The sequence below is a fragment of the Fonsecaea erecta genome (genome assembly GCF_001651985.1).
Source record: "Fonsecaea erecta strain CBS 125763 chromosome Unknown Scaff2, whole genome shotgun sequence".
Classification (NCBI taxonomy): domain Eukaryota; kingdom Fungi; phylum Ascomycota; class Eurotiomycetes; order Chaetothyriales; family Herpotrichiellaceae; genus Fonsecaea; species Fonsecaea erecta.
In genome coordinates this window covers 862,150-888,096 of record NW_017387245.1, presented here as the reverse complement: position 1 = coordinate 888,096, position 25,947 = coordinate 862,150, and the positions used below count along the sequence as shown (strand labels likewise).

Below are 25,947 nucleotides of genomic sequence, written 5' to 3'. Positions count from 1 at the left end.
CTCTCGAAAGTCCATCAGCCACTGAAGTCGATCGTCAGAATAGGAATTGATCCCAGAGGGCGAACCAGACCCGTTTGGGCAATCATTTGCAGAAGCGTCGGGGAAAAGGCGTTAGAAAGGTGACAACAAGGAAGATGAGTGGCGGACTCAGTGATAGGCACAATAGGCGGTCTGGGCGTGACATCACGCCCACCGGTTCGCCAGAATTGGCCAGTGCCGCCCAGTGCTGCCCCCCGAACCCCACCTAGGTGCCACCGTCTGCCCACAATTTTGACGTAGGGGAACGCCCGCTGCCACGCTGTTCGCTGTTTGGCGGTTCCTGTCCTGAGTCGGAGATCCGTTGCATCTGCGGCCTGCGCAACATTTCAATGCACTGCCACCGCCTCTCCTCCACGCACTCTCACAACTGTCTCTTGAGGACAGACACGCAATCTGAGACACGTCCCTTTTGCGTCGCAATCCCCTTCTGTGCAATGCCTTTATTTCTGGGAGGTGAAGTTGACCTTCGTCGACCCCAACTCTTCACCAAAGGACTTTTCCGTGTTCCAACTTTTGTCCCAACAGAGAGACTCAAACCTCGGAGAGAACTGCGCCGATGAAACATTCATGCCATACCAGCCCTTTGCGCCCACTCCGACAGACCCTTCGAGACGTTCGTTATGGCAGCAGACTCGTCAGAAGACCCCGGTGGTCAAAACCACGAAAACAATGAGCGGGGCTTGTTAGGTACGACCAGAGATCATGTCGTCGCAAATGGGGAATCAAAACAAGATACCGCAGATTTGCCCGTGGAGGACCCTTCCGCCAACGAGACAACCAAAGTTCGCTTCTCGATCGAAATTCCGCAAGCTACAGAGGATAATATAAGACCAAGGGAGACCAAGACCTCTGCTCGTCCGCCTGCCGGCATACTCAAGAGTGCCTCTGTTGGCCGCAATCGGGGGTATTCCCTCAGACGTTCACTTTTCGCGCAGAACATCCAGAAGCAGGCTTCGGACAATGGAGGCACATTTGAGATGGACGCTTCAAAGGCTGCTGCGGACACACAAAAGATTGATTCCCGCCCGACCACAGTCACTGTTGAGGAGGCAGAGGAAGAACCCGTTGCGCGCCCAACCAAACCCGTTCGACTGTCGGATCCCGACCTCGAGCTCCCATTGTACCGACGATGGATATCTCAACACCGTTCTCGCTTGACTCTGCTCAAGCAGCTCTCAGAAAGATACCGCACGTTACGGGACAAAATCATTCGAGCTCACACCATTCCGCCCAGTCTCGACGGAAGACATATCAGAGTGAATGTGGTAGAGGCCGATCAACCCCTCGACGAGAGAACTGGGAAACCCTACGTCGGCAACGTCATCCGCTCTTGTCGCTACACGCCTTGGAACTTCGTCCCCAAGCAGCTCGTCGCCCAGTTTGGAAAACTCGCCAACTTCTATTTCCTATGTGTATCTATCCTCCAAATGATACCCGGGTTGAGTACTACGGGCACGTATACCACCATAATCCCGCTACTCATCTTTGTTGCACTGTCCATGGCCAAAGAAGGATATGACGATATCAGGAGACATCGCCTGGATAAAGAAGAAAATGAAAGAACCACGCAGGTTCTCAGGGCTTTATCTGGCCCTGCTTCCACGGAATGGCAGGAAAGGACTTGGAGCGAGGTCCGCGTGGGCGATGTTGTACTGGTAAAGAGAGACGATGGAATTCCCGCCGACTTGGTATTACTTCATATCGACGAACCCACGGATACTGCCTACATCGAAACGAAAAGCCTCGATGGAGAGACGAATCTCAAATCCAAGAAACCTGTCGCCGAAGTGAGTGCAGCCTGTCAAGATCCAGATGCCATCGCCAGACTGCCTGCCGAATTCGTGGTTGAGGATCCGAACCTCGATCTCTACAAGTTTGAGGGCAGGGTAACGGTCGATGAGACAACACTACCCCTGACCAATTCAGAGATTTTGTACCGTGGTAGTGTGCTGCGGAACACTCCATCTGCAATCGGCCTGGTCATATACTCTGGCGAGGAATGCAAAATACGAATGAATGCCAACAAGACCCCTCGTATCAAGGCACCGACATTGCAGGCTAAAGTCAACAGAGTCGTCATTTTTGTGGCATCGCTCGTCATATTCATGGCGATAATTTTGACTGTGGCCTATCAGATCTGGCGTCGGACGACCGAGGAGAAGTCGTGGTACCTCGAGGACGCCAAAGTGCCCTTTGGTCATGTTCTGACCTCCTTCATCATTATGTTGAACACGATGTTACCTCTGAGCTTGTACGTCTCCCTCGAAATCGTCAAGTTGGCTCAGATGTTCTTGATGAACGATGTAGATATGTACGATCCCGAATCAGACACCCCAATGGAGCCGCACACCTCGACAATCAACGAGGAACTGGGCCAGGTCAGCTATATCTTTTCCGACAAAACCGGGACACTCACGAACAACTCGATGAAGTTTCGGAAAATGAGCATCGCTGGCACTGCGTGGCTGCATGACCTCGACCTGCAAGACGAAGCTGCTGATGGGGCTGGTCGTGTGAAGCTCTGGCACAAAAAGCGAGGCGGCAAAGGCAAGGAACCTCGTTCTGAGAAGAAGCCGAGGATGTCTTTGTCTCGGGCTCTCCGGAAATCCACCGCATCAGCCAGTGCTGGGACTGAGACGCAGACGAAGCATGTATCCCCTCCAGACGACGCTCAGTGGAAAGCCTCGAACGGCCTCAACATGACTCTGGAGACGGGCAAGACACAAGATCTGCTAGATTATATCTACAGGCGACCGTATACCGCCTTCGCACGGAAAGCACGATTCTTTCTTCTTTCGCTGGCTCTATGTCACACTTGCATGCCGGAGAAAGACGATGAAGGCAATATTGAATACCAGGCTGCTTCTCCCGATGAACTCGCATTGGTGACGGCTGCGCAAGACTTGGATTACATTGTGACCGATCGACATTCTAACACGGTGACGATCAAGACTTATGCTGACGGTGATGAGGACTCCCCTATTTATGAAACCTACGAAGTGCTGGACGTCGTGGAATTTTCCAGCGCCCGGAAACGAATGTCGGTCGTTGTGCGTTTTCCCGACCGACGTATCTGCCTCATCAGTAAGGGGGCGGATAGCACCATTCGGAAGCTCCTCCGCTTAGCGGATCTAGCAGCCTCGAATGTGCAAGCTGTGGAAAGACGAGCCAGTCAGCGGAAAAGCGTTGAAGCCCAGGAAGCATTGAGAAGGCGCAGCACTCAATTGAGCCGGAGGTCAAGCTCCGGTTATGCGACTTCTCCACGACCTAGCGGCTTCTCTTTCGACCGTTCTCGGACTGCCCGCGACAGCATTGATCATTGGCTGAAAGAGCGGGAGAAGGATGTGGGAACGTCTCAACGACGTCAAAGCTCTCAGTTCTACTCACCCCGACCCTCAATGCAGATTATATCCCGCAAGTCTGAAAGCTATGTGGGAAGAGCACAGTACTCGCCCCAGATCACGCCTCGTGTTTCCATGCAAGTCGATGATTCGGCAGATCTGGTTGAGGAAAGCCTTGTTCTGGACGATAATGCTGTCTTCGAACGCTGTTTCCAGCATATTGATGACTTTGCGACGGAAGGCCTTCGGACGCTCCTGTATGCATATCGATACCTCACCGAAGACGAGTACCAAACATGGAAGCAAGTATATCTGGCTGCGACGACGAGCATTATGGATCGACAGGAAAAGATCGAAGATGCAGCAGAACTGCTCGAGACGAAATTGGAGTTGCTTGGAGCCACCGCAATCGAGGACAAACTTCAACAAGGTGTACCTGATGCCATTGATCGGTTACGCAGGGCCGGCATCAAGATGTGGATGCTCACTGGTGATAAACGAGAGACCGCCATTAACATTGGCCACTCGTGTCGGTTGATCAAGGACTATTCTAGTGTCATTATCCTTGACCACGAGCTCGGAAACCTGCACGACCGAATGGAACAGGCATTCGTCCAGATGGACAACGAGAAAACTGCACATTCAGTTTTAGTCGTCGATGGACAAACTCTGACTATAATCGACGCCGACCGTGCGACTAGGGCGCTATTCACAGACGTGGCGATCCGTGCCGATACTGTAGTATGCTGTCGGGCGTCCCCCAGTCAGAAGGCTTCTCTCGTCAGGACCATCAGGACCAAAGTCAAAGGCTCCGTTACCTTGGCGATTGGGGATGGAGCCAACGACATTGCCATGATTCAAGAGGCGCATCTGGGAATCGGAATCGCCGGCAAGGAAGGCCTCCAAGCCGCGCGAACTTCCGACTATTCGATTGCCCAATTCCGTTTCTTGTTGAAGTTGCTGCTCGTGCATGGGCGATGGAACTATGTTCGAATCTGCAAGTACCTCCTCGGTACATTGTGGAAGGAAATGATGTTCTATAATGCTCAAGCCCTCTATCAGCGATGGAATGGGTACACAGGCACTAGCTTGTTCGAGCCATGGAGTTTGTCCATGTTCAACACCCTATTCACGTCTCTCCCGGTGATCTTCATGGGCGTCTTCGAGAAGGATTTGGCTGCATCCACATTGCTCGCGGTGCCGGAATTATATAACTATGGTCAACGAAATCGGGGGTTCAACTTCTGGGTCTATCTGAGGTGGTCTACACTTGCGGTATGTGAAGCCGTCCTTGTTTACTTCACGATCTACGGCATGTACGGTCTCGCCTCCTTCACCAAAGACCAAGAGCTCTACGCTTTCGGGTCCCTGGTCTTCACAGCCTGTATTGTGATCATCTCTTTGAAATTACAATTTATCGAACTGCACAACAAGTCGGTGGCAGCAGCTATAGCGATCTTTCTGTCAGTGGGCGGTTGGTGGCTCTGGAACCTTATTCTTTCCAGCATATACCCATTCAACCCCGTGTACAGTGTCAACCACGCACTGCTGGATCGCTTCGGGCGCAACCTTCTGTGGTGGATCACACTGCTCTGGACCATCTCGGCTGTTTGTCTGCTCGAAGTGATCATCAAAGCAATTAGCGCGGCTGTCTGGCCCAGCGATGTGGACATCTTTCAAGGATTTGAGCAAGATCGAGAGGTTCGCAAACGCTTCGAAGAGGCTGCAGCAGATCTCCTGCAACAGGGCTGGGACAGAGGGACGAAGAGATCGAGTCTGGAGCTGGCCCGAGAAGCAGCCGAGCAGGCGGAACGTGAAGCTCAAGTCGAAGAACTCTTGAACAAGCCTCGGGACATGACAGACAGGCGAAAGCCGAAGATGAAGAGGAATGACTCGGGACTCAGCACCATGGCAGAGTCCAGCACCAAGAGACCACAGAATCACCGGGAAGGGAGCAGTCACGAAATGAGCGAGGTACAGCTGTCGCAGCAGCGAAAGTCGATAGATATTGGAGAACTGTTCAGCAAGGGCTTTGGCGCGGTGTGCAGAAGCCAGGAGTTACTGCGATAGAGGCATGGGTGACGGACCAAACAAATACCCCTGAGACGCTCTGTTTTTCTTCTGGATGAGAAATGAGTATGCAATTTACGGAGTAATGAGCACTGAATTATGACAGAACATGGGACAGGGTTAGGAACATGTTTGCACCTCACAGGAAATGCATATAGGGAGCAAATTGGTGATGAATATACCCCTTCCACCTCGGTCACTGTATTCACGGTGTGTGCCTACGTAGTGTACGGCCATGTCGCCATTCTCCTTTGCATCTGTTTCTTCATCTTGATCTGCAACCATACATACATACCTAGACAGGGGGATGCGTGCTATCGACTGTATGCATGATGCATACTGCCCATGTACCCTCGGTATGGTCAAAGTCGACTGCCTGCTTTTGGTATAAGATGGGGCTTTAGGTGAGACATTGTATAGGGGGCAGGCACTTGCGCCCCATGGCTGCGGAAAAGGTCAACTCCCATTTGGCGTTTCTTCCACTGGGGTGACGCCTGTTGAACTGATCGTCGGTCATGCGATAACTATGAGGCACTTGTTTGAGACTATATCCCGTGCTGTTGGTACGCAATGGAGCGAAAAGACGGGGGGCCAAAGAGCGTGAGGAAGACCAAAATGGGGAAGCGAGACTCCTTGGCAGGGAGAGTCGCTCCATCGTGACACCAACAGGAGAAAGCGTCCATTCTTTGGGTGTTTCACACCTTGCTTCTCCATCGCCTCGATTGCCGCCCGGCTGATGGGCGGTTGATCTGATGATGTATCATCCAACACACGAACTGACTGTGGCGGGATGCCATCTAGCAACCCGCTACAATCACCTACCGATGGTAGACGAGAGCCTCACACTACCTCCGCCTATTTTTTTCCCCTTTGACAGCTACAACTACCTAGGTACAGCACGAGTACCCTCCCTCAGGCGGCGCTAAAGAGGCCTGTAATAAGGTTCTACCACGCAGAAGAAACGGCTTTTCGACACGTGGTGAAAGAGTTTTTCTCGCTCGCCGTTTTTGCCGTTGGCTTGGTGCGTCAACCACAAAGGGCAGGGGAGGACTCCTCCATCCTTGATCCCTGGCTGGCTCTGGACAGTCCACTCTGCACGGCGCCCCAAGGCGAGTTTGCTCCTCCAATGACATCGACTGGGTACCTGACATTAGTCCAGTGAGGTGTCACCGTAATAATGCGGAGTAAAGGAGAAACAAGCCACTCCATTTCTCATGCAGCGCTAGATCCCTCATCGACCTGGGACCTGTTCCATGCGGGCGACTTGACAAGCGTGGGTAGCCACACCAACGGTTCAAGACGAGGAAAGCTTCAGGCATGGCGCCAACCAGCCCTCTCTGGTATAGCCGCTTCGTATCTGGAGCACTTGCCACGCTCGTCGAGGGGTTAGCCTCATCAGACCATCGGGCGCAGCTCCAGCTCTTCCTGCCTCAACTGGGTTGGTCTCCATTGCGCCAACCTCCGTCCCCTGTCTCTGGTCTTATCGAAGATCCCTACCTACGAATACAACGTGCGGTTCCACTTGGTCGGGCTTGCACCTCCTTTCCTCGTGCCTTCAATGCCATGCGGAAGCGGATTCCTTCTCGCGCAACACGGTCAGAAGTGGGAAATATATGGGCGTGCATGGGTGTATACAAGAAGGGATCGATCCGGGGGCATCCAGGTCCAGACTATAAGCTGGTCTGCGACTGACGATACGACCTTTGTCCGCCCATTTTCCGTTAAAAACAAATCATTGTGGCAACGTCGGCAGTGGGTGCCGAGTAGAGTACGTTTTAGTCACAAAATCCATGACAACGCATGCAGGATCCAGACATGGCTGGTGCTCCCGACCGGCTTGGGATGTTCAGGGAGGATCGGCCCATCGACAGTCCAGCTTCTCGCATGTGCAACATCTCATGTTTTGTCTCCAGCTGAGTGGCCAACTACATCAAGACTTGAGCAACAAGAAACTCTGTGCCCAGAGCTACAATGCATACTATTGTGAGACATTCATAGGCGCGGGAATTTTGCCAGCTTTCTTGCATCTTACTGGCTCCCTGTTGACAGTTAAGCTCAACAGACTGTCCAATGCAATGGATGAGACCACCGGGCACGTCGACTCTGGACGAGGCAGCTCGGACACGATCAGTTTGCCTCATGACGATCCTGAAAAGCCTAGAAGCATTTGCGATTTGTTCTGTGGCGAATCATAAGCGCCAGCATGGTGTTCACCAGAGATGAATACCTCATCGGATGTGGCCAATCACTGTCCAGCGTGTGCCTTTTGTGCAGAGGCCCCAAGAACAGGAGTTCGTTTGCCCGCATCATTGGTGCCATCGTAACGGTGCACTGACTACACGAATCAAAAATGCTCAGCATGGGACACAAGACTGGACGGGATCCGCACGAATTTTTTCGAGAAGCATCTCATGACCGGCTGTGAATGGTCGATCGAAGCCGGCCGTGGCTCCGGCATTGCCTATGGAATACGAAGAGGGCAGCTCGATAGGTTCTCCAGCCTCGATCGGGACACCGTCGCGGCCGGGCGTGCTACGAAGAGCTTCTCGAATCATAGTGGGTTAACAGTACTGACGGACAGGCTCGAGGAGAACCAGATGTGAGCAATGATTTTTGTGCTGGCGGCTGCAGTTAAGCGGGAGCCTGGTGTCTCGGGACGCGTCCCAGCAGCGTTACAGAGGACGACGAATTGGACTCGCCAGCGCTACTACTACTGATGGCGGCGTAGTTCCTCTAGCACCAGAAATATTTGCTCACGCACGGGATGCCTGTATCGAAGGGTTTCTTCCTCGTGTTTGATGGCCCAGAGCTGGCTGCTTTGTGTGCAACTCCGTGTTTGCAGCGAGCACTCGGAACAATAGCTCCCGCGAGCCAATCAGCATCCCTGGCGAGGATTTCAATAGCCTGCCCTGGTGGGTGAGACGGACAGCGTGAATCCATGTTGTGACATGGGGTGTTTTGACTGATCCTCCTGTTGTGTTTTTCCTGGCGTGACTGGGGCTCTCTTTGGGGGCGCGTCAGACATGGCGCTGGCGAGCTCCTCCAGGGGAGCGGGTGCGACACTGGGCAGTCGGTACAAACAAGGTTGTCCATTGGGGCCTTGGACAACAACATTAGTCCCTTTCAGACATAGGGGCTTAGCTCCTGGCACGCTTAGAGAACTCTTAGAGAGCCGCCATGTAAGATTCTGGGTACAGAGAGGCGCACCAGTGGAGCTGATGACGCCCTTTCCAGCTAGACCGAGCCTGTAGACCCAGCCAGGACGCGACCCACCGAAACAACACGGGGCCCGTGCGGCTTTTGAGTTTGGGCTCTTTCGTGTACCTGCATTGGTGCTCAGGTCCCAGAGAGCTTGGGAGGTAGGGGGCGTGGTTCCTGGAAGTCCGAGAGGCCCAGAAGGGCTCGATTGACCACTCAGCAGCCGCCGCTGGGCGTTCTTTACCGCTTCCTCCGGGGGGTGGGCGCCCAACTGGAACTCACCGCGCTCGCGGGTCTCGCTGCCCTCCCTTAATGTCCTGCTCCTCTTCTCGTCTCGTCTTTCCACTCTTCTTTTTTTCCCCTTCCATCCTCACTGTCGCTTTTTGCCCATTCCTCCCATTCTTCTATCTCTCTGTATCACGTTCTTTCCTTCTCTTGTTGTTCAATCCTCAACCTTCGAGCTGTGCCTTTCACTCCTTCAAGGCCCTCGAACCACATTCATTAAGCTCTTTGCTTCTATATTTTTTCCATTCGCTCCCAAATCCAGTACGGTCTTTACCCAATATCCCCCCACCCCTTTCAACAGCACGAGCTTTGAAGACGTCGAACTCGCTGGGCTACGGAGTCATTTTCCATCTTGCTGCTCGGATCAGCCATCGGAGATCTCTTCCCACCCTAACGAAGCAACGTCAACCTCGATATACACCCTGCCTACGAGCACTTCAATCCTTGTTCCAAAGAGACACGCGAATACCCCGTCATGGGTAACCTTGACATCAAAGTCGACGCGACGGACGCGATGGACTCGTTGTCAGACCCAACAGACCTTGACCTCGATGTCTCTGTCGAATCTACTCCCTCCCCAAACGCCAGCCAATGCCAGACCACGCCGGCGAACTCGAATAGTTCAGGCAACCAAGGTTCTTCGTCGGCCCCTCGCCGGCCCCCTCGCAAAAGCACGTTGACCCAACAACAGAAAAACCAGAAGAGACAAAGGGCCACACAAGATCAATTGGTGACTTTGGAAATGGAGTTCAACAAGAATCCCACTCCCACAGCTGCCACCCGCGAACGCATTGCCCAGGAGATCAACATGACCGAACGGTCCGTCCAGATTTGGTTCCAGAACAGGTAGGCCGATCTGACATGGCAATTGAAACGCGTCTAATACTGACTGCCTTACTCATAGTCGTCGACGCGCCAAGATCAAGATGCTTGCGAAGAAGAGCCTGGAAAGTGGCGAGGATTTAGACAGTATCCCAGAGTCCTTGAGACAGCTGCTGGCCATGCAGGCCATGGAGTCTGGGAGGCCATTTCCTCGGCAATTGCTGCGACCTGGCGGGCCAATGGCACAGTACGGAGGTGGTGCTATGCTGATGAATGGCGATCCGAGCGCACAAGGCAAAGTTGGTATGTTCTCACGCACGTGGTCGAAGTAGAAAAGTTTCCCGGGCTAACGAAAAGACGCAGTCATTCAACACTTTACCTGTCGCTCTTTGAGCATCGGTAGTTGGCGTCGAGTGGGCCAGAATGCCATGGACTTGGTCATTTTCTACTCGCCCGACAAGGCTTGCATCACCTACTACATCAACAACGACTCGGCCGGGTACAAGATCGAGTTTCCCTTCGCCTTCATAAAGAGCATTCAGCTGGAACCCGGTGACACGGCGCCCACTGCCAATGGAGCTCCACCACGACCAGGGGGACTTGTCATTGAGCTGAACAGGCCACCCAACTTCTTCATGGATTCGTCCAACTCGGGAGGCTTCTACCAGTGTGGCGACTTTACCGAGGACCAACAAGCTTCTCAGATCTTGGTCCACCATCTTGGTGGGCATCCCAAGGTGCTGAGCGGCCAACTTGCCAAACTCGTCTCGCTCGAATCATTTCAGAATCGACTGAACCCATTCGATATCAATGCCATGCCAGCGTCCGCGCCAGTCTCACCGAACATGGGCATTGTGCGGCCTGCGTCTCAACCCAATGTTCAATTCGCCCGCCCTCAACCTCCTCACGTCGGAATGTTCCAAGAACAGTTTGGCGTGCAGCACCATCTTCACCCCGGACGGATGCATCCCGGCCATAAACGGCAAAGGAGTCGATCTGTCCCCATTGCCATTGACTTCTCGATGCTCCACGGGCCCATGCCGACGTTCCACATCCAACAACCCTCCCCCCAACTGGCACCCGACCAGCACAACCTTTTCCAACCCATGCCCCAGCATCCTATCCACGCTCCTCTTGGACCCAGCTTGCAAATCGACACTTCGGCCGGGTATGGCATGGACTTCCGTCAAATGCCCATGTCCGCAACAGCCACATCGCCGTCGGAATTTGCCAGTCCTGGCTTCTTCCCATCCAACCCGGCTCAACCGCCTATGCCGCCGTCCGAGTTTGGCACGCCACAGCAATTCAGTGCGCCATTCCTGTCGCCCTCTCCCATGGTTGACCATTCGATGATGCCCAGTTCGGTGTCTCCCATGCCACACATGGGCCACCACCCGGACCCGGTGATTGCGGACCACTCGCCACCGCTTTCGGCGTTGCACCGCAGCGCATCGGCGGACATGTTCAACCCGCACGGCATGATGGACGAGACGCTGATGCTGGGAGAGATGTACTCGAAGCAGAATCTCAACATGGCCATGCCCAGTCCCGGGCTGGATGAGAACGGCATGCTGATGATGAACGACATGTCCGAGTTCCACACACCTCGAGAACACATGGACCTACCAATGACGCCGTTCGGCACCGTGGACCCCCACGCGCTACAAGCTGGTCTCCATCACTAAAAAGAAAAAACCGAACGAAACCTTTCCCTGTATCAGTTTGACATGACCTTGATGCCTCCCCTAGAATCTTAACTCTTGGAAACACGCCTTTTCTGCACAAATTGGATACGCACAATACTTCTCAGCACTGTCGGGACGGCGCTCATCATTTTTTGGTCCTTTTTCACCACCCGTTACATATATGGATATCTCTTAGTGTGTGCGCGCAGCCACGGGCTGCTGCCAGCTGTCTGATAGCGTGGATTGCTGTCTATTCGGTTCTTGATTTGTGTGCCACCTCGCCGTGTTCTTTTTTTTCTCTCAAATTGTCTAGTCATGTGGTTATGTGTCAGCAACGACTTTTTTGTTTCTTTCAAGCTGGTGTTTTGGGACATGGGGACATTTTTTGCTGGGGTGCACCCTCCGTCGACTTTTGGGGGTTTGTGGAAGTTACAAAAGCATGCATATGGAAGCTTCAGGCCGGATGAGATATTCCAGCCTGTTGATCCTGAAGACACCGTCTCTGCCCTTGCGGATGAGCATGGGCGAGTGGCTGTCACGTGCTTGGGCCGAAAAAAAAGGAAATCCAAGTCCCTTGAGTCTGAACAGATGCACAGGGCGTATTAATTTTGGGTTGTTTTTCTCTCGCATATATCCCGGCATGATTCCCAAGGAAATTTTTGAAGGGGAATGGGGAACCAATCTGGGCTTTCTGGCGGTTTCTGGAAGATTGAAAGCAGTTGATCCAAGATCAACATGGGGGGAGGCTTTTGGGGGGTGGTAGGATTTGAGGGACGGCGTTGACACAAAAGATATCGATGGCGATGTCGAAACCGAGAACGCTGTGGCGGGTCCTAGCAAGCATATATGGATGCTTTGGCGGGGAGGGTGAGAGGGAAAGGGGACGAGAGGCCGTGGTGAGAGACGAACATAGGGGAGGGGATGGTGGTGGTGGTGGTTGATCTACTTATATTCGTAGCATTGCAGAGCAGAGCGACCCATTAATCTGGTGGGAAATTTACAGCCGTTTGCTTTTTGTGTTTTGACAAGGTGGCAGAAGTGGCAGATTTGTTTCAACTATTGGATTGCTGAGCCTCAATGTTTGAGGATGGCAAGGCCAGACTTATCGAGACTATTTCCTTAAAAGGGGTGGGACGACGCAATGCTGCAAGATTAAAACGTGGCAGGACGGGCACGAGTCCATTTCCGGGGTGGGCCTGCAGGGACCGATGTCATAGACGGAGGGAGATGAGCGAGATGATTTGAGTGAGGAAAGGGAAATGAAGGAGAAACAAAGACGCTGGCTGCTGGGGGGGGGGGGACGTTTGGTACTACCGAGGACTGAGGGGAGAGGGGAGCAGGAGGAGCCACTGACCTAATCAATCAATCAGACGAGAAATGGCGAAATATTGGCATTTAATTAACTACTATTGTTATTATCAATATTATGGAGAGCGAGAGAGATGGAGAGAGGAGATGGGTAGATGGGGGAGATGAAGTAATTCCCGATGCGGAAATTGACAGGACTGGGCACGCGGATGGCGGATGGAGAGAAAGGAGAGGAGAGGAGAGGATAGGAAAAACAGCCCCAAACGGTTTCTGCTCGTTGCATTATTTATTTATTACGAGGGTACCTCGTACATTCCAATGACCTTTTCTCTTCTCTTTTGACCATAGAATAGACAGTCGTGCACGGTATTATTAGCATAGCTCTCTCTGTAGGCAGTAGGTAGCTAATACGTAGAGCCGGTGGGGGGGGAATCAGATGTAATTACAGAGCGCAACTCGACTCAACTCAACTCGACTCGACTGGACTCATCATCCTCGCCCAGGAAATTTCAATCCTACCTACTTACCTACCGACCCTCAATCCTGATGATGCTGACTCCGATCCTGGTTTCGATGCAATAATCCAAATGATTACGAAAGCAATTCAAAATTCAAAAAGAGGTGAAACCGGGGGGGGAGGGGAGGGGTCGAAACCCGTATTAACCTGCGCAGATTACTGCTTTCCTGTCATGACAGGAATTACATACAGGACTCTCTCTCTGAAAACAGAGCAGCAATCTTCGTACTAAATTGATTATTATCCCCCTTCCCAATATACTGTATTACATACTCGGTCGATACTCAGGACTGTGTAATGAATGGGGTGGATGGGTGGATGAATCAATGGATGAATCAATGGCTATTGTGCCAGCCAGGTTGAGGAGGCAATTGTGCCATCCATCCATCAATCCCGATCATATCGTCCGTCATTCATGTCCATGTCCATGTTCATATCCATGTTCATATCCATATTCATGTCATACAATCTGGTCCCATTGGTTTCCCGCCAGAATTCTCGCCTTGGTTGATCAGGCCGGTACTCAGCCCTCGCTGCCCGACAGGCCCGTCTGGCTGCACCAGTTGTGGTGGCGGCTACATTTCCAAGGGCAACGAAAGCTGAGTCCGGGTCCGAGCTTGGTGCAACCCCCAAGCACGGCGAGAGTTGTCCGATCGTTATTTTGGCTCTGTATCCTAGCGACCTTTCGTGCTCGCCCACCGCCGCGTGGTACGCAGGGCTCTCTCGGAGGTCGAAATTCCCTTGGTGGAAGTCGGGGAAGCGTTCGACTCGCAACTGGGTGCCGCATTCTGAAAACCAGACTCGTGCCGCTGGGCTGCAATCTGCCTGCATGTGGGTGTCGGTTGCGCCGGCGTCCCTCTGGAAGTCTGACAGCGTCACAAAGTTGACGTCCAAGTTTTTGACTGGACTCGGACTGGCAAAGCTCCAGAGCGCGGCGCGCTGGTAAAAGGAGCCCTTGTGCAAGATGAGTGCCACCAAAGGTAGTGTCGGGTGGAAGACACAGCTGTCGAACACGTTTGCAAAGTCCGTGCCGTCCAGAGTGGCGACCGCCTTGATGTCGACATCGCCCGCTCCACGCTCGATCTTGAAAATCACCATGAAGCAACATTCGTTCTCAAAATCACGGCCGCAGAGGCCCGACCCCCAGTCATAGTTGCTCTTTGAAATGCCCTGATATATGACGAGGTCATTATGGACGAAGATCCGGGACCTCGCTGGCCGCACGGTCGTGAACACTTTGTGGCAGTGCTTCGTGCCCCCTGCGCTATCCCTTGATTGCAGAACCGAGAAAGACCTTTCGCCACAGCTGTTGGGGAGGCGCTTGGACACCCAGCCCCGGTGATTTGTGCGAATGTAAACAGTATCGAAGACAGTGAGGAGATCGAGATTTTGACCAATGCTCATAGGAAACGTCTCTGTCGATGCAGCGCCAACAGATCCCTGGCAAAGTCTGGAAATATGGGATGTGACCTCCAGCTCATTTAGAAGGAAGTCCCAGCTTCCTTTGAGAATAGGCTCGCCAGACCCTGTGGCAAATATTTGGTATCGAGCAAACCATTCAAGATGCGGTGCAATGGAGGTACCAGCAATCGAGCCGTCCCGAGTTGCCCTGCTGACTCGTTGCAAGATTTCCAGTGTCGCAGATGTGTCTCCGCTGCCGTTCCTGCGGAATATTTGCAACCTCGGGGTCGGGGCCCGAGTCGACAGCGTCTCTGGCTTTGACGGGGGCTCTAGTTGCAGGACGGCCGTCGCCGCCAGAAGGCTTTGCGGCGCAAGGGGAAGACTGTTCCTGGAGGTTTGGATGTTTCCATGGTGAGGGATCAGATCGAGGTCCTTGACCAGAAAATGCACGAGTTGTACCTTCTGCTGGACTTCTGGATCCTGGCCAAAGCACGAACTCTGCACTTCCGTAATCCAGTTCTTCAGGTCGTCTTGAATCTCCGTCCAATTTGCCTTGTACCTCTTTAGAGCGTTGATCCAGGCCACCCTGTTATCACCATCTCCGAAGAACTTCCATATCGTTCGCAAAACGTCAGAAAGCGTCTCCAACGCGTCATTCTGCGGATGGGCCAGGTGCTTCGTCCAAACTACGGTAGCATACCGCAGAAATCGTCGAGTATCGTCCAACCCCAGGCCGGGCGCGGCCTCGGAGGCGCCTCCAGACAGCAATTGGTGATGTTTCTGGGCCTCACGATAGAGGAAACAACATCTCAACAGCTCGGACTCACCCTCGAAGGATGAGAAATAGAAGTATGCAGCGACTCCTGCCCGACACTTCTTCAAGACTCCATGGGAAAAGCCCCTTGCAGAGCGACAGACCTTAGCTTGATGGCCGTCTGCCCACCTCACCTCGACTAGGCCGAGACACGCCCTGATGATGCTCCCTTCAAAGTTTGCGAATATAGGGGAACCGACTTCGTGATCTTCGGGAGTGAGGTTCAAACACCTTCCTCGCCATAGCGTCTGAAGGAGGTCCTCAAAGTAATCAAGGCGGGTGACGCCTTTGCAGCAGAAAACCCACATAAACATATGCCTCGCAAAGAGCCGCTCTACATATGGCTTCTCTGCAAGGGTAGTAAGCATGCGCATATACATATCGGTGAGCTTCTCAGGCTTTCTCAGGGCACTTATTGTTGCCTGGGTCAACGCTCGCGGCACCACTACCTTCAAGTAACTAGCCATGAGATGTGCCCATAGGAACGCACCATTGGCGCCCAGGACAAGGTGGTTCACCAGCTCGGGCAGGTCTGCGTGGCAGTCCAAGAGACCTGAGGAACGCATCTCGTCGAGATGGTACCGGAAAAAGGTACGCAGATCGGCGTCCACGAGCTTGGGCGTCACAGCGATTGTGTTTACTGTGACTTGATTTTTGTGAAAATAGCGGGCCTCTCGTCTAGCGAATAGCAGTAGCCGAGGCCTGTGAGTCGACTCTGGATCCAAGAGACATGATAGAACCTCCGCGGAACTGACGCACTCATCCACAGCGTCTAGGACAATGTACCATTGGGTCAACAGTGGCTTCAACAGTTTGATGATATCAGCGAGGTCCTCGAGCGTAGCGCAGTCTTTTTCCGGAGTCCATCGAGTAATGGCATAGCTGAACAGATTGAGGATGTCGGGCTGCGGAATTTCAGAGCACCCATCCAGAACTTGTGCCAACAAGGATGCATAGGCTTTGCGAATGGAGTTACACTCCGGCGTGTCTGGATCAAAGAAATAGTAGGAGAGGAATTTGGAGCCCGAATTCTTTGAGTGGACTAGCGTTCGAAGGTCGACGACTGTGGCAGCGGCGAGGACGGTCTTACCGGTTCCGCAACGCCCTGTGTGCGAGGTCAACATCGGCGGTGAGTGCTAGTCAAGGCTATATGAATTGCTGACCTTTGACCAAGAGCACAGATTTGGTATCTGGAGAGGAATTTAACCAGGATTTGTACGCTTGCTCCTTGAATAGCCAGTCTGCCGTGCCGGGTTGTCGAAGAGAATCAGCTCTTTTAAAGCAGTCGTCATGGGACGGCGGATGCAACCAGGCTCTGATGCGAGCGATCAGGTCACCTGGAAGAAGTTATATTCAGGCCTGCCGTATCACTGGGAATGAAGCAGGTTACCTGTGCTATCTCGGTCGAGTCCCACAGACTTTGGTTCAAGAAGCGGCCTTTCACGGATTCGAACCCCTTCACGACTGCCATGTGAAGCTTGTACATCGTCCTGTGACAGCTGAAGCACGACCGGGTCCAAATCTCTGGCGTAGTCAGAGAGGTTCCTGAGAAAATCGTCAAACCGAGAGTCGAAAGGAAGGAAACACGCATTCGAAGGCACATTGGTTAACCCTAAACTGCGTTATGTACTGCTTGATGAGCTGGAGAGATCAGCATACTTGCGGTCCTCTGAGTAAACACTCTGCCTATGTTACCAAAAAGGCCCAGAAGATCACGGTACAGCCCCTGCAGCGACCGTCTCAGCTTGTCACTTGAAATCAACCGTCGATACAGGGATTCGTTCGTTCTCAAGAGTTCTAGAAGGTTTCGATATGGTGGAATGCATGTCGACACTTCTTGCAATAGCTCACTCAGCCTGTGTAACAGGCCTGGGAATGGGCTTGCCATCTGTCATTATTCAGCGTTTGGTTACACGTGTGGGGAAAGAACATGTCCCAACCTTGAGTAACAGCGACAGAGATCTCCAGACCATGGCGGCATACTCTGTGACACCCTGTACGACAAGCCCAAGAACCTCGACATAAGGCTCAAGGGCCATAGTCAGTTTCGCTACCATCTTCTGCGTCAGGTCTCCAGTCTTTTTTTTGCCCTGAAACGTGTTCATGAGCCGCATGGTGTACTTGTTCAGGCCGCCCGGAGTATCGATGATGTGATTATCGAAAGCATTCCTATCATCCGTGGTGAGGTGGTCGAGGAACTGTGTCCTTATATGGTCAAGGTTCAGGTCCCGGGGACCGCTGTCAGGCTTTGGAAAAGTCATATTGTCAAAGGGCACGGGCTGGTCTCACGCCGCTAACCCTACCCGCTACCGTGGTATCATAGGGACCAGTCTTTCAAACCTCAAACAGAAGGTGGGCAACAGTCGGGTAGAGGAAATTAAAGAGTAAGGGGGAGTGGAAGAGGAAGAGGAAGAGAAAGAGGAGAAAAAGAAGGAGAAGGAGCAGGAGGAGGTGAAAGAGAGAAAGGAAAAGAGAGAGAACACCGAGCAGGACAGGCCATCTGGGTAGTACCAGGCTTGTCAATAATGGAGGTGGGCAGGCCAAGGCGGAGGTATCGCCAACGCCCTAGTAACTGTGTAAAGTGACTGCGAGTGCGTACACTCCCTCCCTCTCACATTGGGCCGCAGGGCTGAGAGTGGTGGCGCTTGCGCCTTGCCTTCGATTCGTCCATTCTCTTGCTTGAGAGGTCCAGCACACGGCAGATTCGCTGGAGCCAAACATGGTTCACCAGAAGATCCGAGTCTGCGAATTGACCGCGACGCAAAGTCGGTCACCTCGATTGATGGTGGGAGGCAAAGATCCCGGGACATACCCTGGAGCGCTTCACCCCTTCTCACCAGAGCTGAAGGGCCTCGAAAATAGGCTCCCAACTGCATGGAGAAGCCGACGACCGAAAATGGGACCCAATCACGGCGAAAGTGATGCCAGCTTTCACTGGGATTCCTCGAGCCGACTACCAGGGCTTTGGACAAAACACACAAGTCAGCGGGCGCAACAGTTTGTGACGTAAAGAAAACAATCCGTATTGCCCTTTCCTACTGATGCTGGTGATGCCGTTGGCGATGGCCCATGGGAAATGGTAATGGTGACCAGATTGGCTGACCCTACCCTTCTCTTTTGGCAGGTGAGGTTCGGGCCCTTGGGGTGTCGCCCTGAAACACGTACAGCCCGCCCTCCAGGACTGCCCGGCTGATCGATCAAGGCTTTTGTTCAGCCATGTGTCTGGAAGAGAAAGCAGTGGTGCAGTTGCCGATGAACACTCTACGAGCAAATAAGAAGGAGGTGCTAAAAGTCTTAAACACGAGCCGCAGACGACTAGCAGCTGAATGCCTAATACGCGAACCCCGGTAATAATACCGAGTAATTCCTCGGCCAATGCAGTTGCGGTACGGGGTATGTAACGTATGTACAGCACCTCGTATAATAGGAACTGTGCCCGCCTCCACACCTCTCCCCCTTAAATGATGCCGGGGATGATCTGCTGTAGACAACGAGATGGAAATTACCGCCATGCGAGTCAGAAGCAAATCGACGCCGACTGCTCCATACAGACTGGCCTTAAGCACAGGCACCAACTTCCGGGCAGTGAGGCTTCCCCGGCCACTCCTGTGTGGTGTAGCAAGAGAGATCACAGTCCAACTACCTCGTCGAGCATTGGTGATAGACTGATAGTGCAAGATCTCTCGCTCGCTTGGAATATCCAGCCGAACAGGGGCCCAAAAGAGCTTGTCGACACTTGCGCCGTTTCCGGACCACTCCTTCATCGTTTTGGCCAACACGGAAGTATCCTCATACAATGGAACAGCCCGGGCGTATTCATGCACCTACGGCCCCCACGGTTCTCCCTTCAATGTCCCGTTTGTGTAACCATGCCCCTCCTTGTGATACGCTCGTCCGCATGGCTATTGGCATCATGTGAGAAAGCTGAGCACGAACCTCGGCCCCGGATTCGTCCATCTCGGGGAGTGGCCTAACACCCGACTGTGCAAGAACAGGCGGGGCCCGACGAGATGAGTTGGTTAAAAGGGACAAACACGTTGATGTGAATGCTTCACCTTCTCACTTCCAGGGTCTGCATGATTTGTGGTTAAGGGACAGGTATGGTATAGGCAGATGCACGGACCCAGGCATCAATCTGTCTACATCCTCGATGTTGAAAGCATGTTGCATAAACCATCCAACGTGAGAGAGTTGTTGGTCAACAGGCGACAAGTCATTCCAGCTACCAACGGCCCGCACCTATTCTCGCGTTTCGCTTTCCCACTTCCTCTCCGAACTCTCGTCCGCGCATCTGGACCCATGCGGTCCCTCTCTCATCCGAACCCAGTCTCATCTGTAACCTATATCCCATGGTACCCTGGAGAACAGGTGTGTGTTTGTGCATAGCCTTGATGATGACGATACCATGCACGTATGTTTCAGGCTTGCTACCGGCGGCAGAAATGCGACTTACGGTCAACCATCAATTCATCGTGTGTTCCTGGCGTTGCTATCTCTGGAGGGAGCAATTTTGCCCCAGTTACCCCAGCCGACCCCCAAGGCAATAGAGGACATAGACGGGAAACAAGGATGTCGACGCAAATAGCAAAAAGACCATCGTGAAAAATCAGGGCAGATTTTATTCAAGAGTTTGAATTGTGTACACACTCCTCACAAAGGTACCGTATACTGACCTCGTGCAGGGTTTGCAGTCCGAGTCGTGCATGCAAGAGAGATATTGTACACCTTTTATAAGTCAATCATCTAGGCATGACTCCAAATCGTAGTGAACCCCATAGGGACCGTTGTTAACTCCAGTTTCCAGGAAAAAGTGAGGGTTTCCAACTTGTGACATGAGCATTCTTTTGGCGATCGAGAAGAAAGTCAACCTATACAAGTCCGAACCACTGGAACATTGCAACCCAAAAAGACCAATCAATGCAACTTGTCTAAAATCAGTTTTAAGCGCTCTTGCGGACGTACTCCACGGGTCCGACGTAGTGGTATCGAGCCCAGAATATGTAGTAGCAGGCTCCGATGATGAGCACAGTTCCGTATGCCAGCGAAGACCAGTTCATGGTTTGCGGGGTGGGGTTAGCGAACCCCGGGAAGAAACTCATGACGAAGGCCAAAAGGAGGAACGCGAGGGCAGCAAAGTTGATGGGGATCCCGAGACGGCCGAGGTCAAAGACTCGGTCGAGGAGCGGTTGGTTGGTAACTCGGCGCCAGGTAACGCAGGCGATGGAGATGAAGTACGAGGACAACAGAGCGGCGACACCGAGCGACAGAATCTGGTTAAAGGCGACGGTTGAGCCGATGTTGACGAGCGAGAACAGCACAGAGAAGCCGATGGTGAAAAGAACGGCTGAAATCATCGTTAGCCAACGACCACGTCAGGAAACAGCAATCTAAACCCACCATTGACGGGAATTTCGAATCGAGTTCCGACCTTCGCGAACCAGGTGTGGAAGGGAAGACCCTTGTCACGAGCGAAGGCGAAGAGTTGACGTGACGCCGTGGCCATGTTGGTCATACCGTTGGCCACAGCCGAGAGAACAAGGATGCACGACATGGCCGTGGCACCGCCCTTGGATCCGGTCGCATTGTAGAAGACTTGGATGAAGGGATAGCCGGTCGGAGTCGAAAGAACGCTGTCAAGATCGCCAAGGGTATCTAAATCATGTTAGTTGTGAAACCCTAGAAACGGCCCCAACACAGGCTGTTGGCTTGGGAGAGAAGCGTCTTACAGCAGAAAGTACTGGAAAACCTGTCAGTAAAAAGCTTTACAGTTCAGTGGACAGGACAGAGAGCTTACACTAGCATGATGAAACCCAGACCTCCGTTGACGATGGAAGTCCAGAGCATGACTCTCGGCAGAGTCTTGGAGGCGTTCCTCAACTCTTCGGCCATGTGGACGGCGGCGTCGGCACCGAGGAAAGCAGTAGCGGGCGTGATAATACCGACAAGGGTTGCGAGACCAGCTGGGAGATGATCAGTAGCCGCCAAGGACAAATCGCGAGTTTGGATCACATACTTGAGCCCCAACCGCCACCATCTTCGAAGACCGTCCAGATCTGGTGGGAGTCTCCACGAGGGCCAAGAACCCACAGCGGAACAAGGATGCAGATGAAGCCGCCGACATGCAAGCAGAGGACCATACCCTCGACCAGAGGAAGATGCTTGGCAAGGAAGGTATTGAAAAAAGCGACAAAGAGCACGATGGCAATGGTGAGGAGAGTTCCATGCCATCTCTCATAGACGTAGGAGTCGTTATTGAGGACGATCAGACCTTGGATCTCGGTTGCCGCCAAAAAGCATCCAATCGACACACCGCTTTGCCAGCCGAGGGTACAGATCCAGCCAACGATAAACGAGAGGAGCTTTTGGTGACTTCGAGGCGCAAACTCGGAAATCCAGTGATATTGACCACCTGTGACAGCGGGTTAGCCATTGTGCCGTCGCGACTCTTGCGTCCCAGCTCTCAGCGCACCTGCAGTGGGAGCCATGGAGGCCATCTCGGCCATGGAGACATTGACCAGGGTGAAGAACACCACGACGATGATATACAAATATATAAGACCCGCTGTTCCACCATTACCGAGACCGAAGGCAATGGTTCTGTTGGAGTCGCAGTCAGCACGCTGATTCGACGAAGGAGGGGCTATCATGGGGCATTGGTGTAGACCAACCCAAGCAGCGCTTGCCATGTCTGCATCAGAATCATGGCAAAGCCGAAGATGGACAAGAACCCAAAGTTACGCTGTGAGGTTTGATGGTCAACGTCGATTCTGTGGCATACTCCCTGTACGAGTCGCGGCGCAAAGAGGGACTTACCTTGAACAATTGTTCTTTGCCCATACGCTTCATATCCTCCACATCCCTCGAGGTTCCCTGCTTCTCGCCCATGACCACATCGTCGCTGGCGTTCTCCGGCACCACGCCGATTTCAGCTTGTTTACTCATGGTGGCCAATCGAGCAAGTAACGCAAAGAGTCAAGCAGAGAAAATCAACCACACAAAGGACAGAAGCCCCCGGAAGAAGGAAGGTTGGCGGTGTCTGAAGGGGAGAAGGAGAGGAAGAATTGACAGAAGGAGGTGAGCAAGAGCAAGAAAATGAAGGGAGATGTCTGGAAGTTTTGGGTTCGAGGTTAAAACTCCGGGATCGATGAGTGGTGACCAAGAGGGAAGGCAGAAAAGAGCACTGGGGAAGAGCCTAGCAGCACGCAGCTAACAGCCAACAGTTAACAACCCATGTGGCAAGGCGATGGTCTTGCCTCTGACAGGCAGTTAGCGTCGAAGAAGTTCGTGGTAGCTTGGGTCCATCTCTTGCACATGGAAAGATATCGCGGAGACTATGTACACCACCAGTGGTATGTCGGGTCTCGCATGGTGTCCAAGCAACCCCCTGGAGACGACGAGAGTGGGGAACCGGGTAGAAAAGTGAACAAGACCGGATGCATGGTTCGGAGCTGGTATCGTGTAAAAGTGAAGAAAAATGCTTATCTGCAGAGTTATCCCAACGTAAGGTTCAAAAAGTCTGTAAGGTGGCTAGACGAGGAGCACGGTTAGTGCGGGAAGAAGAAGGGCAGAGAGACGAGGGGATCCAAGTGACGGCGAATAATGAATGGTTGGAATGGGGGGGCCTTCGCGTGTACGATAGGTACGCAGGTATTAGGGGGGTGGGTGGTGTCAAGGTACCTTCTCGCCGTGCCCATCTATCCTGTTTCCAACACCCAGGCCCTTCCTTAGCGTCGGCCCGCCGCGACGATCACTACGGCAAGGGGTTTAATGGGCGTCCAGCTACTCGAAGCCACCTGAAGTCACTTACAGCCACCTTAAAGCCCAGGCTGACTGAACAATTGTCCTCTCTCGAGACCCCACCAGATCATCTGCCCATTGATAACCCCTTCCCCCGGCGGCCATTCAGCTCCCAGACTACTTCATGCCGCGCCCACTCGACTCGCCATCGTCTGCCAATAACCTCGTTCGCGGTATCGCCGGGGGCCTGCACCTCAACTCCTCACTTTTCTTCGGTACCAAAGAGATCTAAGCGAACTGTCCCAGGCTTGTTCGCTTCCCAGAACTGCTTGAAATTGACCCCGATTAGTCTTTGTCCTCGGTATCAGTGGTGCTTCAGTGGTAAGGACCCTGAACGCACACTCCCGGGCTCCAAAAGACTCCCGTATCTACTAGAATGATAAAGCCCAGAAACAGAGTTTTTTTGGCAGTTTCAACGCCCCCCCTCTGGCCTGCTTGTCTCTGTAGGTCCGACATCACCATTTATCCAAAGAGGAATGGAGCAGGTTCTAGAGTCCTGAATCAAATCTTGCCACCAAAAAGAGGCCCCCTCCCGCTGTCTTCTGATTAATGTAGTTGATGCTGCTCCTTTACCTGTAGAACTTGTCTTGCTCGCACTGCGTTCCCTGCGGCAACCATGGCAGACTCATCAACCAGCGACCCGACCGTTTCGGGCAATCGATACTTCCGAGTGACCGACGATGACCATCGCGGCGTCATTCTGGTCGTCTCCATCATATGCGCCGCTTATGTCCCTATGCTGCTGGCCCTCCGTGGCACCTTTACCAACAAAAGCATCGGTCTGGATGATGGATTGGCTATTGCCGTATCAGTATGTAAAGAACTGGCGCATCAGCTGTGAATTGGGGAGCCAGGTTGGGTGCTGACCAACTCAACTCCACCAGGTGGTCGGATTGATACATAGTATGCTGGTCTGGGTGGCCGTGTCCCATGGACTGGGAAAGTCATATGTCGACATATCAGCATCCGATGCGAGTTCCATGGGCAAGGTATGCAGTCTCTGGCCCTGCGGCGGCGGATGCCCGCTAACAGTAGCAACAGCTGTTGCTAGCCTCGATCGTCATGTTCCTGTTGGCCCTATTTTTGACCAAAGCCTGTGTGATTATCCTATGTCGGAAGTTATTCAGCATCAACATGAAACGGCATCGGACTTTGTGCGATACCATGACCGTACTTTGTGGTCTTTGGTGCGTGGGGGCTATTCTCGCGCTCACGATCGACTGCGACTCCCTCCAACAGCTCGGATATCATACCTCCTTCTGTCCAACTCTGGTAGGCCTCTGAGTATTGACCTGTCTGGGTCGCCTGACAGCTAATCCTCTCTTAGACCAAGCGATGGAGTGCGGTGGCCGTCGTGGATGGAATCAGTGAAGTCTTGATCTTCTTATTGTCGGTGGCCGTCGTCGTGCCGCTTCACATGAGCACGGATCGCAAATTATCTGTTCTCCTCACCTTTGCACCAAGATTGGCGTAAGTCACGACTCAACCTGACCCATCGTTCACCAACTGACGCATGACAGTGTGATTGCACTGATTGGCCTGCACGCCCACTACATAGATGTCACCACGCATTCCCTCAACCCTGGCGTCAAGATCGTGACCCCAGTGGTTTACCGACAAGTCCTGGTCCTCTTTGCGATTGCGTCTGCAGCACTGCCGGCCCTCAATCGAGGTCTGCGCAAGTTCAACACCAGCATGGGTGGTACATGGATGGACACGACCCTCTCGCAGGCGAGTGGAGGGAGGGAGACACAAGGACAAGCCTCGATCCCTCTCAAGTCAATGAAGACGAATAAAAGCAGCATGAACCGAAGCAAGAGAAGATCACTGGATGAAGATGAGATTGACAGCGCCGATAAAAACCCCAACTTCCGGCCTGACAAGGTCCAGCACAACACCACCGCATACTGGGGCAAATCGGTCGACCCTGACGCGCGATCAGGACAGTCTCAAGAAAGCCAGAACAGTGAAGCCAAAATCATCCGCAAGGACATGCAGTGGCGGGTCCATTACGAGAATCAGGGCCCCTCGTAAGCAGGCCTGTTACCAACTCCAGCACCTGTTCTTGCTCTTACGAAGGGGTTTTTCAATTGGGTCACATGGACATAGGTCGACGTGGATCACAGGCGCAGACAAGGTGTTTCAAGAAAGGAAAACGAGCCGTCGGGAATGCTTTGTACCAGCGTTGGCTACAGGCTATCATGGAGAAGCTTTTGGGTACAGATTGGGACTGTTCTGGATGAATTTGTTTGATCGATACCCCCGGGGTTGCAGGAGGCTTCGTCTTTGTGGTGATTTCGACTTGTTGGTTTTCCATGAACTACGTGAAAATAGTATCCACCACACTTTGGAAGTGAGTAACTGCTGTGTGATGTTTGTGTCAGTACATAGCTGTAGAAATAGAATCGTGTACACTATGGCAGTACGAGGTACTCGGGACAGCGAGGGGAGCCCGTAACAGAAGACGCCCCACGGACATACCACACACACAGACACGCCCACCCACCTACATCCATGCACTCTCTCATTCAGACCACAGTCATGCTCACGACATACAAACCCCTCCATCTCCATCCCCATCCTGAATCGATGATGATCCTTACTTGGTACGTGCAGGGTGGTATTCGACACAAACTGCTGCTAACAAAGCAGGCAGGGGGTCAATGCCAG

The 25,947-nt window shown here is 52.9% G+C and overlaps 5 protein-coding genes across 5 annotated transcripts; 3 read left to right on the top strand and 2 right to left on the bottom strand.

Moving 5' to 3' along the window:
• Positions 1–659: 659 nt before the first annotated feature.
• On the top strand, positions 660–5,450 carry AYL99_02084 (hypothetical protein; the record flags this gene model as incomplete). The annotated part of the gene is made up of 1 exon (XM_018833600.1): positions 660–5,450. The coding sequence occupies one exon, from the start codon at positions 660–662 to the stop codon at positions 5,448–5,450; it is 4,791 nt and encodes a 1,596-aa protein (XP_018696224.1).
• Positions 5,451–9,408: 3,958 nt separating this feature from the next.
• On the top strand, positions 9,409–11,440 carry AYL99_02083 (hypothetical protein; the record flags this gene model as incomplete). Its single annotated transcript, XM_018833599.1, has 3 exons — positions 9,409–9,779; positions 9,838–10,058; positions 10,119–11,440. The coding sequence occupies 3 exons, from the start codon at positions 9,409–9,411 to the stop codon at positions 11,438–11,440; spliced, it is 1,914 nt and encodes a 637-aa protein (XP_018696223.1).
• Positions 11,441–13,652: 2,212 nt separating this feature from the next.
• On the bottom strand, positions 13,653–17,741 carry AYL99_02082 (hypothetical protein; the record flags this gene model as incomplete). The annotated part of the gene is made up of 5 exons (XM_018833598.1): positions 13,653–16,585; positions 16,644–16,817; positions 16,871–17,092; positions 17,140–17,368; positions 17,421–17,741. The coding sequence occupies 5 exons, from the start codon at positions 17,739–17,741 to the stop codon at positions 13,653–13,655; spliced, it is 3,879 nt and encodes a 1,292-aa protein (XP_018696222.1).
• Positions 17,742–20,420: 2,679 nt separating this feature from the next.
• Positions 20,421–22,422, bottom strand: AYL99_02081 (hypothetical protein; the record flags this gene model as incomplete). The annotated part of the gene is made up of 8 exons (XM_018833597.1): positions 20,421–20,824; positions 20,878–21,132; positions 21,207–21,217; positions 21,275–21,440; positions 21,494–21,889; positions 21,950–22,077; positions 22,149–22,219; positions 22,294–22,422. The coding sequence occupies 8 exons, from the start codon at positions 22,420–22,422 to the stop codon at positions 20,421–20,423; spliced, it is 1,560 nt and encodes a 519-aa protein (XP_018696221.1).
• A 1,471-nt stretch (positions 22,423–23,893) lies between these two features.
• Positions 23,894–25,311, top strand: AYL99_02080 (hypothetical protein; the record flags this gene model as incomplete). Its single annotated transcript, XM_018833596.1, has 5 exons — positions 23,894–24,088; positions 24,162–24,266; positions 24,319–24,549; positions 24,605–24,747; positions 24,798–25,311. The coding sequence occupies 5 exons, from the start codon at positions 23,894–23,896 to the stop codon at positions 25,309–25,311; spliced, it is 1,188 nt and encodes a 395-aa protein (XP_018696220.1).
• Positions 25,312–25,947: the final 636 nt, after the last annotated feature.